Source organism: Gastrolobium bilobum, unplaced genomic scaffold (assembly GCF_033153095.1).
Source record: "Gastrolobium bilobum isolate Gb01-03AN ecotype WA unplaced genomic scaffold, APGP_CSIRO_Gbil_v1 utg6195, whole genome shotgun sequence".
NCBI classification, from domain to species: Eukaryota; Viridiplantae; Streptophyta; class Magnoliopsida; order Fabales; family Fabaceae; genus Gastrolobium; species Gastrolobium bilobum.
In genome coordinates this window covers 413,261-429,958 of record NW_026898878.1, presented here as the reverse complement: position 1 = coordinate 429,958, position 16,698 = coordinate 413,261, and the positions used below count along the sequence as shown (strand labels likewise).

Here is a 16,698-nt window from a genome sequence, read left to right as displayed (position 1 = left end):
ATATTTGATAATTGGGAGAGTAATATACATGCTAAAATGGGGGCACGTCTTTTTTTTTTTTTTTTTTGTAACAATAGGGGCACGTCTTTAATATAATTTAACTACTCCATATATTAAGAAATAGATTCTGAGTTTCTAGATTTTATTAGCCTTAATTAACCCATATTTGGCATCATATGGAATGATTGAAGAGTCTAATTAAGCGAGATTGGATATGGTCAATAGCTGACTTAATTGACCCCAAATGAAAAATTAATTTGATGAAATTAATTAGTTTAGTTTGAGTGGGTAAAAGATAAACCTGAATAAAAAAAATCGTAAAATTTAACTTGATATATAACTTTTTCTTTTTATTATTTTCTAAATGAGATTTATTTATTAATTTATTTATTTTTAGATACAATAATGAAAATTGAACACATAACTTAATACAAATTACCAAAGCTCTTCACAACTAGATCAATTTTAGTGGCTTAAATGAGATTTATTTTAGGGATTTGCATTTGTCATTTAACATGACACAACAAATTTTTCTATACAAACAACATTTTGTGGGGCCCACACTTTTTGATGAAAAAAGAAAAAAAAAAAGAAATTAAGGCACGCAAAACGAATCTCTATAACATTACACAATCACTTTTCCTACAACATAACTCTTATAAAACCCTTTATTTTAAGGGAAAACTTTTTTGTTCTTTTAAAGTAACTAAATTATGTTCTTTTAGCTGCTTACAACTATCTATTTCGGAGAGTTTACAGTTATAATATTAAAGTTATATTTTTTTTTTTACTTTTTACGTCAGCTGATAATTTCTGAAAATATAAAAAAATACAACTTTAATATTATAGTTATTTACTTTCTGGAGACATAATTATAAGTAGCTAAAAGAACATAACTTAAATCATTTAAAATGAAAAATTATTTTCCTTTATTTTAAAGTATAAATATATGCTGATCTGGTGACTCAACTAGAATTTGATTGGATGAATCAGTTTAGGTTAGCCAAAAAGTTTCCAAACTTGAGCTGTCTCAAAGTAAAGTTTGGATCTATTCTCTAAACTCTGACGTGATTACGCTCCTAATTTAGCCACCTAAACTTTCAGGAAAATATGACACCTATACTTAAAATCTAACACTTTTTCTTATAATAACTACTTTGTTTTTCAGAAAAAAAAAATTGAGACGAAAGTGAAATTTGTTTGAATTTCCTTTTTCTTAAAAAAAGTAATATGGTAAGAGATAGATGAACGTATTTAAGTGTAAAAATAATATTTGTTAAAAATTTGATACTTGTGTTAAATTTTCTGAAATAGTAAAATAGTTTCAGCAATTAGGAAAAAAAAGAGTTCACCTCTAGAATACATCTTGATATGATATATATGGCGCTATGCTATACAAAGAAAAATGATATCAGAATCACAATTTGTATATTTTGGTTACAGAATCACATATTTAAATATATTCAATTTGTTTACCAAAAAAAAAATATATATATATATATATATATATTCAATTACGCACAAATTGATCGAGTATCAGTTCCATCATTCCATGTAGGCATAGATATTTTGATTACTTAACAGTTAAAGATGAAAAAAAAATACCACTTTATGATATTCCATGTATGCATAGATCATTTTATGATATTGTTGCTTACAAGTTAAGAAGAGAAAAAGGGGGAAATTTTCAAAAAGAAAAAGGGAGAAATTAAAAGAGGTGATGAGTCATGTACCCACTTCCCACATGGTTAAGGCCCTCCAATCAACGACTTCCGTGTGGGACCCTTTCCCCATCACATGTTCGCAAGCCTCGTGATCCAACGCTTCAGGATTCGCTCCTCATATCCCATTCAATCTGAGCCGTTAATTCGTGGTCCACGGTCTACAGTACCATTGGCTGTGTTTGTTCCTCCCTTGTCCCCTGTACCTTAAACAACATTACAACCTGCTCTTTCATGTCCCTAATGTCACCGGCAATCATATCTGTACTTTTGCAACCCAACGCCACGCGCTGCTTCAACCGTGTGGTGTAGGTCCCATGCTACAATGCTGCCTTGTCAACATCTGATTGGTCTGTGACCAAGTATTGGTCACAGTGGGAGGTAGGCTAATGGGTTCATCATGGTGCTCAATTCATGCAGCAAGAGAATAAGTCACCTAGATATTGTCCCTCACTAATGTTGCTATAAAATTGATGAACAACCCAACTAGTCTCACACCACATCTTCTTCAATCTCCATTCTCAATTATTACATCTCTCTACCCCAAAAAAAGAAATCACTCAGAAAATCAGATTGAACAGAGTTTTGATTTGAAATTAATCAGGTGAATAACTATTTTCAAGTCTATATAGCTATAGCTAGCCTCATACCAAGAAATGGACACAGAGATGAATCTCAAGGACACAGAGTTAAGGTTGGGATTGCCAGGAAGCGATGAGAGGGAGAAACGTTCATGCAGTTACTCATTTGTTAGAAGTAACAAGAGATCTTCACCAGAAGCAAGTGAGGAAGAGTCCATAAGCAAGAGCACCATGAATTCTGATGATTCTGATACCACAAGTGATGATGACCAAGACAATATCCCACCTGCAAAGTAAGTGATATATATAAATTTTTGATTTTTTAATTGTATATGAGTTAATGTTGATTAAAGTGGTTTGAGTGTATATTTGGGCTAATGAAGAATGAAAAATAATGGCATGCAGGGCACAAGTAGTGGGATGGCCTCCAATTAGATCTTATAGGAAGAATAGTGTACAACAGAAGAAGGATGAAGAGGATGAAGGGGCTGGGATGTATGTGAAAGTGAGCATGGCTGGTGCACCTTACTTGAGGAAGATAGATCTTAAGGTTTACAAGAGCTACCCAGAACTCCTCAGGGCCTTGGAAAATATGTTCAAGTGCACATTTGGTAAGAACCAACAACAAAATTAAAACAATCCTTTTTCTTTTTTTTCTTGAATTTTGTAAATACTATAGTCAACATTTAAAGGAATAAAATTATAATGGGAATTTACTGGTTGTTTTTTGATATAGGTGAATATTCAGAAAGGGAAGGGTACAATGGATCTGAATATGCTCCAACCTATGAAGACAAGGATGGTGATTGGATGCTGGTTGGAGATGTTCCATGGCAGTAAGTTCTTCTCTCATTCTCATCAGCTCAAGTTTTGTTCTATTTCTACTTTTTTAATTCTTTCTTCTTCTTTTTAAATTTGTTGTTTGAAGTAAATATTTATTGTTGTATATATCTCCAACTTATAGAGTTGTTTTTGGCTTATGTTATTGCAGCATGTTCATATCCTCCTGCAAGAGGCTGAGAATTATGAAAGGATCAGAAGCAAAGGGTTTGGGTTGTTTTTGACCCCCAGGGTCCATATACATATGTCCGAAACATGGAGTAAAACAATTTACAGTGATGTCATCCAAGAGATTTTGCTCTATTCGATTGTATCTAGCTGATTTGGACATACATACTTTTCTTTTCCTTTCTTGGTGGCTTTTCCGACCTGTTTCTTTTAAGTATTCTCTTCTTCTTAATCCTCAAAGCCAAAACCAGAATGAAAAACTGAAATGGAAAGAGAATAAAAGAAAAGCAATTGCTATTTTAATTGTACAGAGGATATATATAATATCTCATTTTGTCCTAGATCTGGCTACGTACATATTATATACAAAAAAAGGGATCCAACTTTCATTCTTTCTTTCTTCTTTTTTGTCATAAGATCTATAAATATCTTTTAAAATGTTATTTGATACATGATTTATAAAGAATCATTTTAGTCTAAAAGCTTAAGATTTAGGCGATGAGCATCATGAGATGAATAAATTCTTCTTGTGACTCAAAGATATCCGAACGAACCCGATCGGTGGGGTAACTTTTCCTAATATCTACATGATTCCATTCATCCTATTGTTTTGGGTTCACATTTTTGCGTTCATGAATTGCAAATTTAGGGATAAATGGTAATTCACTATTTGCACAAATTAATTTTCGTAAAATACAAGTTAAAGAAACAGGTACATTGATCTCTGTACAACAAATTTGAATCCGTACTCTTTAGCGCGTGTTTGGTGTGACGTATACAATCTTGATAGTGTAAGCTTATACTATACGTTATATGACATTTTCAGCTGTTTGGTGTGACCACCGTATAGTATAAGCTTATACAGCAGGATCCCTTACTACATCAAAATGATGTATAACTTAATCCGGCCCAAAGGGGAGGGATAAAGCCTGATAAGAGGTTGATGTATTAACATCATTAACCACTGACCAGTGTAAAAAATTAATATAATTTTAATATTAATATATTAAAAAGACATATTAATTTTTAATATATTAAATATTTTTATTTTTACAAAAATTAATTTATGTTTTAGACACACTTATCAATAAATTTTTATAAAAATTAATATTATATGATATTTTTTAAAGAATTATATAAATTTTTTATTAAAAGATATTTTTATTAAAAATATTCATTTTTATATAGTGTTATACAATGTATTACCAAATACTAGATGATATTATCTTATACAATATATCATTTTATACTATACCGTGTCAAACGCTAGATAATATTAAAATTCAATCAGGTCTTATACAATCAGGCCTTATACTATCAGGTCTTATACTATCAGGCCTTATCCTATAGTATGCACCAAACATGAGTAAAATAATATTTTTATGTACCTTTCTTTTCAATGATATTCATCTGTATTTTTATTTTCTATTAACTTTCCTTACTTTAATTTTCTTTCTGCTCTTTCATTGACCTTCCATTCACAGAGAGAAAATTCTTTTCCTCCTTAGCTGTTTTTTTTTTTTGGTTTGATATTTCTCATGATATAAGAGATAAAAATTATCTCTAATACACATATAAAAATATGTGGGGGCCATACAAAAAAAGAGAAAATAAAAATAAAAATACGAGTCACACACTTTTATATGTGTATCGAAAATAATTTTATCTCCTATAATATAAGAGATATTAAATCTCATTTTTTTAATAATAAATATTTATAGTCATTGGTTACAAATAACAAATAATAAAATTTATTTTCTCAAATTTTACTGTCTTGTTTAATCCCAACAACATATTCAATTAGCACGGAATTATGGAAACTTTACTGTACCTTTAGTAACTTTAATTCAAAATTTCAATCTAATCAAGATAAATCAATTGATTAGGAGATTACCAACATTAACTAAAAATACTCAACTTATTGGTCTATCAATTCTAGTAGGGAATGTTTGGTACATAATATAGAATAAAGTCTGATAGTATAAGACCTGATAGTATAAGACATGATTGTATAAGACCTGATTATATTTTAATACTATCCAGTATTTGGCATGATATTATATAAGATAATATATTGTATAAGATAGTATCATCCAATATTTGGTAATACACTGTATAATACTAGATAGGTTAAAAATAAATATTTTTGTCAAAAATACCTTTTAATAATGAATTTACATAATTCTTCCAAATATATCAGATGATATTGTTTTTTATAGAAATAGGTTGATCAGTGTGTCCAAAAAATATATTTATTTTTATAAAAATAAAAATCTCTAATATTTAAAAAAATTATATATTGAAAAATTATTTTTTATTTTAATATACTAATATTAAAATAATATATTAATTCTCGAGAACTGTATTGGTTAATACATCAACTTCTTATCAGGCATAATCCTATCCTCCCAGGCTTTATTAAGTTATACATCATTTTGATGTATAAATAGATCCTGCTATATAAGTTTATACGATACGATGATCACACCAAACAACTAAAAATATCGTAACGTATAGTATAAAATTATACTACGAGATCTTATATATATATATACATCACAGCGCTTACTGCCTAAAACTCAATCAATTGTACGAAGTGGTAAATCAAAAATTTGAGCCCAATATAGAAAATAGGCTTTCTTTAGTTTCGGTATGGTTTTGTGACATCAAATTATTGCTAAGAGATCATGGAGTTCAAAACTCACTCAGTTGTGGTGGCCGGTGGGACAGTGTCCATGCATAGTTACGTCATAAACTCAGCAATCTAAAAGTAGAGCAAGATGCATGAATCCTTATCCAAGAAACTTATTTTATTTATCTGTTTGGTGCCATAGGATTCTACAATTTTCACCACTCCCATGATGTAGACACTTGTTTTAGATCAATCATCTTCCTCCACCAATATTATTTACGCATCAAGATTAACTTATGGTGCGTGCACAGCGCAGTAATTGAGAGTTTGGTTTGCCTAACTGTCGCCAATCCACTTCTGAATTCCAATAGTGCTATCACCTCCATTGACCAACAAATACAGTAGCTGAATTAGTCAAATCTTTTCTCTTATACGCGTCTTAATTTCTTCTGGTTTATAACAAGTAGAAAGGGCTCTCGGCAAATAATAATAAGCACAACAAGTAGTGTAAATTTCAAGAAGTTATGGCTGGGTCTTACCCACAACTTATTAAGAGTTTCTTTTTTTTAAATAAATATCTTAATAAAGTTAACACTAAAACATAACTTATAAAAAGGTTTAATTTTTTAGTATTAATTTTTTGAAATAGTTGGTCAAACACATGACTTACTGTACATATATTTTTTTTTAATAATGAACTAGTGAATTAGTACATCAGAAGGACCTCTTTCAAAAATTTTGTAATGCCTTTATATTTATAGTTTTAGGTTGCAACATTTGTTGAAGATTGTCAATTTAAGCAAACAATGCAGTTGATGGAGTTTGAAGAACAAGAAGACTAACAATAGTTTAGAATATTAACCTTGTTATGGCTCGTTAAGACTTGATAAGTGAGTGCCTTCTCAATTCCAGCACATAAATGCGCAACTGGAGTAAGGATGCAGTCAAATTAGTTGAAAACTGAATAAAGTGAGCCTAGTCGCAAAAAGTCTGCTTTTCCTATATGACTTCACTAGTTTATTATTAAATAAAAATTAAAATAAGTCCAGTATTATGTTTAAGATTTTGTAAAATTAATATTGAAATATTCAATGTCTTCAATATCCATGATTTTATTAATGTTTCTTTTTTTTCAATAAAGAAAACTCCTGAAATCATTTTTTTTTATAAAAAAAAATTATATCATTTAAAAAAAAAAAATTCAAAATGGCATCAAATTAAGAAATATTAAACATCAGTAATTGCTCCATATCAGTAAAATAGTGGCACAAAGGAGAACTCTATTTATCAATCAAATCAATAAAGCATTAGTCAAGAATGGTTGGTCTGTTAGTTACCCAATTAAATTTTAAGATTTGAGTTGTTCAAAAGAGTAATAGATTCAATTCTGAAAGGGGCAATTCCTGATATAAGTGGAGAGATATAAATAATTTACGGCTCCACCCTTCTTCTTGCTTTTTCAAGCAACATTGTTGCCGTTAACCCATGAAGTTACATCGGTCCAGGCATCTTTCTGCGTACTAACGCTACTTACACACTGAAATGTAAATACACGGCGTTACTTTTATTTATGTTATATTTTAGTTATCTGATTGCATTTTGCTCATCTAATGAGTAACATCTATAATTTGATCCTCTCGTCTTTGTATTCATCTCTTTTTAATAAAAAGAATTTTTTATTAATAAATAAACGATTCTTCTCTACTCACTGGGTTTCCACTATATTGAAATTTTGATCTCCAATCTTCATGTATTGTGGAAACCCAGTGAGTAGAGAAGAATTGTTTGTTTATTATAAAAAAATTCTTATTTTAATTTCTTTTTGTTTGTGTTTTCACAGAGATAGAAGGTTGCTCACCGGTCAGGTCTGTATTGTACACACCAACAGGATGGGAGAGACTATTGTTCGAGCCCTGCTTGCTCACATGCGTAATTGCAATTATGGCGGAGTAGTTGGCTCTTTCACAGACTTCTCCAGTGTTTACTGGGAAGTTCATTATCGTGAGGCCTAAAGCGTGGAAATGGTCTTCGGTGTTTACTGGGTAGTTCTTTACCTTGAGCCCTTCTTAAAATGTGTCTCGTTAGTTTGTCCGGTCTTTATTTTGCTTCTTACTTTGCGTTAAAATGTCGTTTAGAGTTTTAGACGACGAAACGGTGTTTTGTTTCTTGCATGAGCTCGCGAGTCTTGTACGAGCTCATGCGTCAGTCCATTGTCGTCTAGAATCATGTAGATATTAGGAAAAGTTAAATTATGATTTGTCAAGTCAAATAAGCTTGATGGTTAAATTAAGAATTAGTATGGCCCGCGCCCAGGTCAGTCCATCACAATGTTTTTGGGCCTAAGAAAACACAATTTGGTCAATGTGGGCTGGATCATTTTTTATACATATTATAGTGAAATGGAATGAGGATTACATCACATTTGTGTGGAATGTGATAGAGTAATGGGTCTTGTAACAGAATTGACGAACCAAGTATCTTCTTCTTGAAGTTCTTGAGCCCTTCTAATCTCTTCGGCTGCTGTCTCCACATTCCTAACAGAATGAATGCGTATTCTTTCAATTGTAAGAATGTTCATTCCCTTTCAAAGGACCTAACCAAGTGTGGGAACGAGAATGGATCCATTCCATACAACCAAACATGGACTAACAAGATTAAAATGTTTTCCGTACTGATACACACACAGTAGGTGCGACGAAAACTTAAGGAAAATCGAGGAAAAAAAAAATCTCTCCCTGTAAAAGCTAATCTCCTCCCCTTACTTTTTTCACTCTCACATACACACACCACACTTACTCACACACAAACATGCCTGGGATGCCATTTCTAACCGTAATGAGCAATCTTACTGTGTATGTTGAAATGAGAAAGGCTCATCAGGCTATGAACATCTACGTACAGATCTTTGCAGCGACACATATTGGGACGTCCAAGGAAGGAGGACTTACAGAGATACACATGAAGATTGGAGATTAGAATTTCAATATAGTGGAAACCCAGTGAGTAGAGAAGAATCGTTTATTTATTAATAAAAAATTCTTATTTTAATTTCTTTTTGTTTGTGTTTTGACAGAGATAGAAGGTTTCTCATCGGTCAGGTCTGTATTGTGCACACCAACAGGATGGGAGAGACCATTGTTCGGGGCCTGCTTGCTCACATGCCTAATTGCAATTATGGCGGAATAGTTGGCTCTTTCACAGACTTATTTGGTGTTTTACTGGGAAGTTCATTATCGTGAGGCCTAAAGCATGAAAATGGTCTTCGATGTTTACTGGGTAGTTCTTTACTTTGAGCTCTTCTTAAATTGTGTCTCGTTTGTTTGTCCGGTCTTTATTTTGCTTCTTACTTTGCGTTAAAATATCGTTTAGAGTTTTAGACGATGAAATGGTGTTTTGTTTCTTGCATGAGCTCGCGAGTCTTGTACGAGTTATGCGTCAGTCCATTGTCGTCTAGAATCATGTAGATATTAGGAAAAGTTAAATTATGATTTGTCAAGTCAAATAAGCTTGATGGTTAAATTAAGAATTAGGATGACCCGTGCCCAGGTCAGTCCATCGCAATGTTTTTGGGCCTAAGAAAACACAATTTGGTCAATGTGGGCTGGATCATTTTTTATACATATTATGGTGAAATGGAATGAGGATTACATCACATTTGTGTGGAATGTGATAGAGTAATGGGTCTTGTAACAGAATTGACGAACCAAGTATCTTCTTCTTGAAGTTCTTGGGCCCTTCTAATCTCTTCGGCTGCTGTCTCCACATTCCTAACAGAATGAATGCCTATTCCTTCAATTGTAAGAATGTTCATTCCCTTTCAAAGGACCTAACCAAGTGTGGGAATGGGAATGGATCCATTCCATCCAACCAAACATGGACTAACAAGATTAAAATGTTTTCCGCACTGATACACACAGTGGGTGCGATGAAAACTTATGAAAAATCAAGGAAAAAAAATAAAAATCTCTCCCTATAAAAGCTAATCCCCTCCCCTTACTTTTTTCACTCTCAAATACACACACACCACACTTACTCACACACAAACATGCCTGGGATGCCATTTCTAACTGTAATGAGCAATCTCACTATGTATGTTGAAATGGGAAAGGCTCATCAGGCTATGAACATCTACGTACAAATCTTTGCAGCGACACATATTGGGACGTCCGAGGAAGGAGGACTTACAGAGATAAACATGAAGGATAAACATGAAGGTTGGAGATCAGAATTTTAATATAGTGGAAACCCAGTGAGTAGATAAGAATCGTTTATTTATTAAAAAAATTTTCTTATTTTAATTTCTTTTTGTTTAGTTATTTTTAGTAAAATTAAAATTTAATTTTTTTAACTTATATCTTGTTTTATTTGATTTATAAAACATATTAAACATAAAATAAAGGCTTTAATATTTCTACAGTGCAAAATAATGTCATTTCGGAGTTATAACGAGAAATTATAATTATAAAAATACATTTATTTCCGCCCCAAAACAGTGTCGTTTTGAACCCAATATAAATAACTTATCTACAATGACCGCAGAAAAATGAAACCCCAAAAAAAACAACAACATGATTAGTCTCATTGAGAACATGATTATTGAGGGTGGAAAAAAAGTTTAATCTCAGCGAAATCCAAGAGTCGGATTAGTCTGAGTTAATAACGTCAGAGATTAATTTGACTGATGAAATGCATATTTGAAGGTTCTACATGGTAATTTTCATCTTTCACAAACAAATTTAACCGATGTTGTATTCTAAATTGAAAGTTTAGTCTCCAAACAATGTTAATGAGGCTAACAAACTAGAGTAGGTCACTACGATCAACCCAGTTAATGTATCATCCCCGCATAACATAAACAATGCCCCCATACATGGAACTAAAATTTACACGCAAAATGCAAACTGTACAAAGAAGTTTCCAGGTAGAAATGAAATATTACTTTGGGCAAGATTTGGCATAAGCTTTTAGAAAGACAAGATTTCATCCGCACTCACCATATCTACAGGCATCCTAGTGTTTTGACCAGCAACAGACCCCATCCTCATATCCAATATTTCCAGTTGTGACTTGACCCATGGTGGATTGGATCTGCCTTCGATCCACAGAGCTTCTCCTGTATCTTTGTGTTTAAAATCAGGACCTTTCGGATTCCTCTGTAAAATTTTCAAAAATATTTGAAGATATAAGACATGAGAAATTCACAAGGGCTTTACAAAAAATGTAAAAAAACATGGAGGATGCAACTTGAAAACAAAATCTCATTCATCAGTGATCTTGAACTACGGGTAGGTTAGACATGTCTATAAAAAATGCAGAGGATAGTCTAGTGTTAATCTAAGCTAAGAAACTTAAGGTAACAATAATATTGAATAAATATGGAGTAATCATCATTTTTTTTGTTTGAATAATTGAATTGTTACTTAGATATTGATCTAGACCATAAAAATAAATTGTTGACAGTATATAACGCAAGCTGCAAAACTAGGGATTGTTCCCTTCACTATTGGGCATATGCTCTTCGATGCAGGAGCAGACGCAGAATGTTCAATGGCAAAGATACTAACAGGTACAGTTAAAATTATGTAATAGTCATGCTGACACAGAAAGCTTAAAAACATCAGTCAGATTCATTATTACTATTTGGATAGAAGGTTTTTCTCACTAAAGAGAAATGGGGATGCCAATGATGGTTTGGCTTGACTGGTAGAGGACTAAACAAGGATATTGGACTCAATTTCTGCTTGTGATCCTTTAAGAATAAGTCATTGATAAGTACCTAAGACCTATGGCATGCCCTAACCTTGGAATAGAGCAACCTACCCTCAGCCTAAACTGTTGAGCAAATACAAAAAATGAATTGTGGAAATCGTGGAAAGGCAAGTTGAAAAAGCATGGTTGATGGCATATAAAGTTCCAGAGAGAAGTACCTCCAAACACAACAGCAGATTAGCAATAATAAACAATAGGCACAAATACTTGAAAGTTGAAACAATCACTCAAAGTCACAAGGAAATAGCATTACAGCTAAAAATAAGCACCTTTTTCATAATTTGCAAGAATTATTAACAACTTACCTTATTTTTCCTATTGTCCCACCACTCCCCTGGGTTAGCAAAGAATGCTTGCCATAATTCTACCACAGAAGAACCAGTACTATTTGCAGCATAACTCACTTTCCTACCTGAAACAATAGTTAAATTTTTTTATTTTTTTTAGCAAAAAGAAAAACCCTGCTGAAGTTGACACTATTTATATATATAACTTGCCATTGCTATTTCCAGTTATGATGGAATCAGAGTCTTGATCATGTGAAGACACTGGCGACGACAGATTACTATCAATGAAGTTAAGCTGCTGAGCAACCACCTGAAAATGAGATGCAAGACATTAACAATAATTAAAAGTATTACATGGAAAATTACAAAAAAAAAAAAAAAAAAAAAAAAACCTTGTAGTATATTTGCTGTTTCCCTTCATCGGTTTCAACAGTGTCAGTTACGAGGCGACCAGCAACGTAAATCTTGTGACCTTTGTGCAGATGCTGAAAAGCAACATGGGCAAGCTCATCCCAGAATGTGAGATGAATTAAGGATGTTTGTGTGGCGTTTTTCTTGACGGAGAGGCGGGTCCAAGCGACCACTTTGCCGGAGGGTAAGTGCTTGATTTCGACGGGCTCGGAAACGATGCCGATGAGGTTGACGGAATTACAAAGCTCTTTCTTCCATTGAATCTCTGTGGGCTTAGGGTATGCCACCATTGACATCGAGCACTTCAAAACCCGCTGCTGCTTCACTTTCAAACGCCACGGATAACCAATTGAATTTGAAGATGGGAAATGGAATTTGGGTTTTGAATTAGGGTTTTCTGGGACCATGAGTAGGTTCCTTAAGCTAGTTGATGATATTGCTTGCTCTAACGCCATCTCTGCTTTCTGCTCTTGCCTTTGCACAATGCTGACAATGATAAAGATGAAGATGAGGGAATTGACGTTTCACATATAGAAAAGATTGGGCTTCGCCCCATTTAAGTGTCGAAATTCTAATTGCCAATTAGAAAAATCAAGTATATTCAAATTTCTAATGTCTTTAATATTTCATATTTATTTTCTAGATTACTATCGTAATGTCTTGTTTTTACATTTTTTTTCTTTATTTTTAATATTTAATTTTGGCTTTGTATTTCAATTTTTTTCTAAACAAAATTAAGGAAGTGTATTGGATTGAGATTTAAAGGGTTTTAATGAATTATTTTTGGACAAAAAATTCTATTGGTATTTAATTATGATTTTAAATGATTAAAAAAAAAGTTGATATAACTTTGTGAAAATCATTTAAAATCATTCATTAACTTTTAAAGTTGATATGACAAAAAATTTAAATGATTTTAAATTTTTGAGAAAATTATTTGTCCTTTTAAATGATATAACTTTGTGTTATTTTAGATCTTAACCGTTGATCACTGTCAATCAACGGTTAGGATTTATTCAATTTTATTGCGAATTAATAATTAATTAATAAGATTGATCCAATAAATCCTAACCGTTGATTGACGAAAATCAACGATTACGATATAAAATAACACAAAGTTATATCATTTAAAAGGACAAATGATTTTCCCAAAAAAATTATATGGTATTCAATTAGGATTTTCTTTGTCCTTTTTCCCAAAAAAATTATATGGTATTCGATTAGGATTTTAAAGATTATTTTAGAATCCATCCAAATTCGGTGGTATTCAATTATGATTTTAAACAAAGAAAAAACATTCTTCTGGTATTAAAAAATTTGACGATTTTACTGAATTTTCTATTGGTGTGGATTTCGTAAGACTTTTTAATGAGAAATATAAATAGGATGTCTCTCTCACAATCTCAACCTAATCCCTAGAATTTCTTGAGATTTCTTTACTACATTGTCTTCTTTTTTCCTTTGGTGAGTCGACTTGCTCGAAGCCGAGTTTCGTAAGGGAGCTTCGCCAAAGATAAAAAATAACAGATTTTTGAAAAATTCTCATCACAAAACAACCCAAAAATAATGGAAAACAAAAAATGTAAGGGAACAAAAAATGTATGATTTTTGTATTAAAAACAACATAAAATAATGGAAAAACAATAGGAGAACAAAAATCTTTCAAACCAATTTTCGTTTTATATCAATGAAACAAGTTCGATTTAAAGAAAGATTAAAACTTTCATAATATGAACCCTGTTACGATCTGATAGATCGATATGTCCAATCATAGATTGGTATGTTAATATAGGATCTGTTTACCCTCCCACAGGTACCTATAGGAGAGGTACCATAAAGATAAGCGGATCACTGTGCACAATAACATAACGACATAGTCAAGGCGTGGAGTGTGTGCACAGTGACAAGCTAAGAGAGAGGGTTTAAAGTGTGTGTACCTTATTGGCTTAACCCCTTATTTATAGATGGGTTACCTGGCAGTTGTGGACTTTTGGGCCTCTCAGGAGCATTGGGGGTCCAATTGTTGATCCATTGTTGTCGTAGTAGGATTAGCATAATTAAGGAATGTTTCCTTAATTCCCTCTTAGCTGTTAGCTCTATTTGGGCCTTCTAGAATATAGGCCTTTGTCAGGTCCATAACAAATCCTATGTTTCGTAACAATACATTCATGACGAAATTCCTTCGCTGTAGGAAACAATTTCAAAAAAAATTGTGTCAATAGATCACTAAAACCTTGTCTTTCGAAAGCCCCTAAGCAATTTAAGGTTTCAATGTATCGATTGAAAATAATTTGAGAAATTTTCTAAACTTTTATGTAATAAAACCCAAAAATTCAAATTCGAAATTTTTGTAGAATATTCAATGAAAACATACACATGATATATGGTTAGAAAACTCTCATCTTGTAGAACAAAAAGCCTAAGGTTTCTAATATCAATTGCAAGAAATTTCAAATGAACTTTAGGTTCTATATGCAAATTTCGGATTATTTTAATAAATAAAAAAGTGTGGGTCTTATAATCATATATGCATAGCTCTGATACCAAATGAAAAAGATAATTTTCATTCCATTGGTCAAACCCAAGAGCAGAAACGAGAAGATACTAATACGTGGAGGGCTAGTATAGATATGTGGAGACTTAGTAAGACATCAAGTTACATCAAATTACTGATTGAGAAAATTATATTAAGTTTTATTTTTTTTATAATATTATTGCATTTCTTTGTTATTTTTTATTGGCTCTTGTAATTTTGAATGTTTATTAGAAATTCATAACATTTTTTAAAATCTTATAAATTCATATTATCCTTTAAAATCTTATAAATTTTATTAAAATCCTTTAAAATCAAATCTTATAAAAACTTGATTGTAAAAAAAATCTCTTAAAAAGTTTTTAAAGTCATTATAATTCTATATAGTCTTTTAAAATCTATAAAAAAAATGATTGTTGGAAACGAATATGGACTCATCCATTTTAGATAGGGAAAAATGTTTATCATTTTAAAGGATGTAAAATTGTATCATTTTAAGTGAGACAAGGAGATAGATAAAGAAGGAGAGAGAGTGGACAAAAAAAATATAAAAATGTGGGTCCCATATTTTTCTTTGTGAGAGTAAAATGACATAAATTGTGTCATTTAAGAAGACAATCACTTTTAGATATTGATCGAACTTTTATAATTACGGATCTTTTCCTCACCAACATTGGTCTATGGGCTTAGCCCATTTGAATAAGAACTTTTTGAGTTTTGATAGCAGCCTACAATGAAATACGGGCTTTCTTGTTCCTCATTTTCCTACACTGTGCGTTGCACTTTTACGGAGAACAAAAGTTCAAGTCATAGTTGTTCAAAAAAAAAAAGTTCAAGTCATAGAGATATTAGCTATATCTCTTCAAGTTAAAAAAATAAATAAAATAAATTTGTAGATATACAACGAGAAACCAAAAAATAGTGATGACAATGCTTATGGGTTGACTTCACACGCGTTGGTGAGATGCGAGATATAAGTTTATATGAGATCACAGCGGGTGGATAAATGAAATGTCCCATTAGTGCTATTGTCGGACTTGAGTTTTCTGGTAAGTGGAGAGAATCACTGTGAGGACTTGTTGACCTTAGGAGACATGAATAGGTCATCCCCATGGATTCTCACAGCTTTATCCATTTAGGTACCATGCACGAACCTCAACTTCTGACTCACTTTCAATTTATTGCGCGAAGTTGTTTCTTTATTTATTCTTACCATCATTCGCAGGTGATGAATTTTTCATACTTTAATTGCCTATGTTGAATTTGTCTAAGCAAACAACATTCTATCAATTTGATAAATTAATGATAATTAGCGGAACGAATCTTTCATGTCCTATTTTAATTTGGCAATCTCAAATGATAATTCTTAATTATGATGTCAACAATGGTAGCTTATTTTTGCATATTAGCTTGTTTTTATTCATATTTGATTATTATTATTTTTGAGTTAATCCAATCCTAGTTATTTTTTTGAGACGAGTTGGCTTTTTCAAGTATTCTCATCAGCTTCGACTCTTTGAACTGGCTATGTGACTAATTCGGAGTGCAGGACAAGTCAAAGATAAAGATATTTAAATCTCTCTAGAAGTGGCATGTGAAGATCAAACCGAGACCCTTTTCTTTTGACTTAATCAATTCCCTTCTTACCAACTTAACTACCACTAGTTGCGAACGATTATCACTCATCCTCTCATTGTTTTATAATAGCTATCGGATTACTAGCATCATAATGATTAACAGTCACTGGGTGACTATA

At 32.0% G+C, this 16,698-nt stretch overlaps 2 protein-coding genes across 3 annotated transcripts; one reads left to right on the top strand and one right to left on the bottom strand.

Annotated features, from left to right (window-relative positions):
- Positions 1–2,303: 2,303 nt before the first annotated feature.
- On the top strand, positions 2,304–3,428 carry LOC133284997 (auxin-induced protein 22D-like). 2 transcript variants are annotated; one of them, XM_061482151.1, is made up of 5 exons: positions 2,304–2,518; positions 2,579–2,595; positions 2,708–2,913; positions 3,039–3,138; positions 3,294–3,428. In XM_061482151.1, the coding sequence occupies exons 1-5, from the start codon at positions 2,378–2,380 to the stop codon at positions 3,364–3,366; spliced, it is 537 nt and encodes a 178-aa protein (XP_061338135.1). In that variant the 5' UTR covers positions 2,304–2,377; the 3' UTR covers positions 3,367–3,428. The 2 variants fall into 2 exon arrangements, with proteins under 2 accessions (XP_061338135.1, XP_061338134.1); XM_061482150.1 differs by having other exon boundaries at positions 2,321–2,595.
- Positions 3,429–10,645: 7,217 nt separating this feature from the next.
- LOC133284999 (protein OSB2, chloroplastic-like) lies at positions 10,646–12,924 on the bottom strand. Its single transcript, XM_061482153.1, has 4 exons — positions 12,391–12,924; positions 12,205–12,308; positions 12,017–12,119; positions 10,646–11,095 (listed from the first exon to the last, which is right to left on the bottom strand). Exons 1-4 carry the CDS (start codon positions 12,862–12,864, stop codon positions 10,907–10,909), a joined length of 870 nt encoding a protein of 289 aa, XP_061338137.1. The 5' UTR covers positions 12,865–12,924; the 3' UTR covers positions 10,646–10,906.
- Between the last annotated feature and the right edge of the window lie 3,774 nt (positions 12,925–16,698).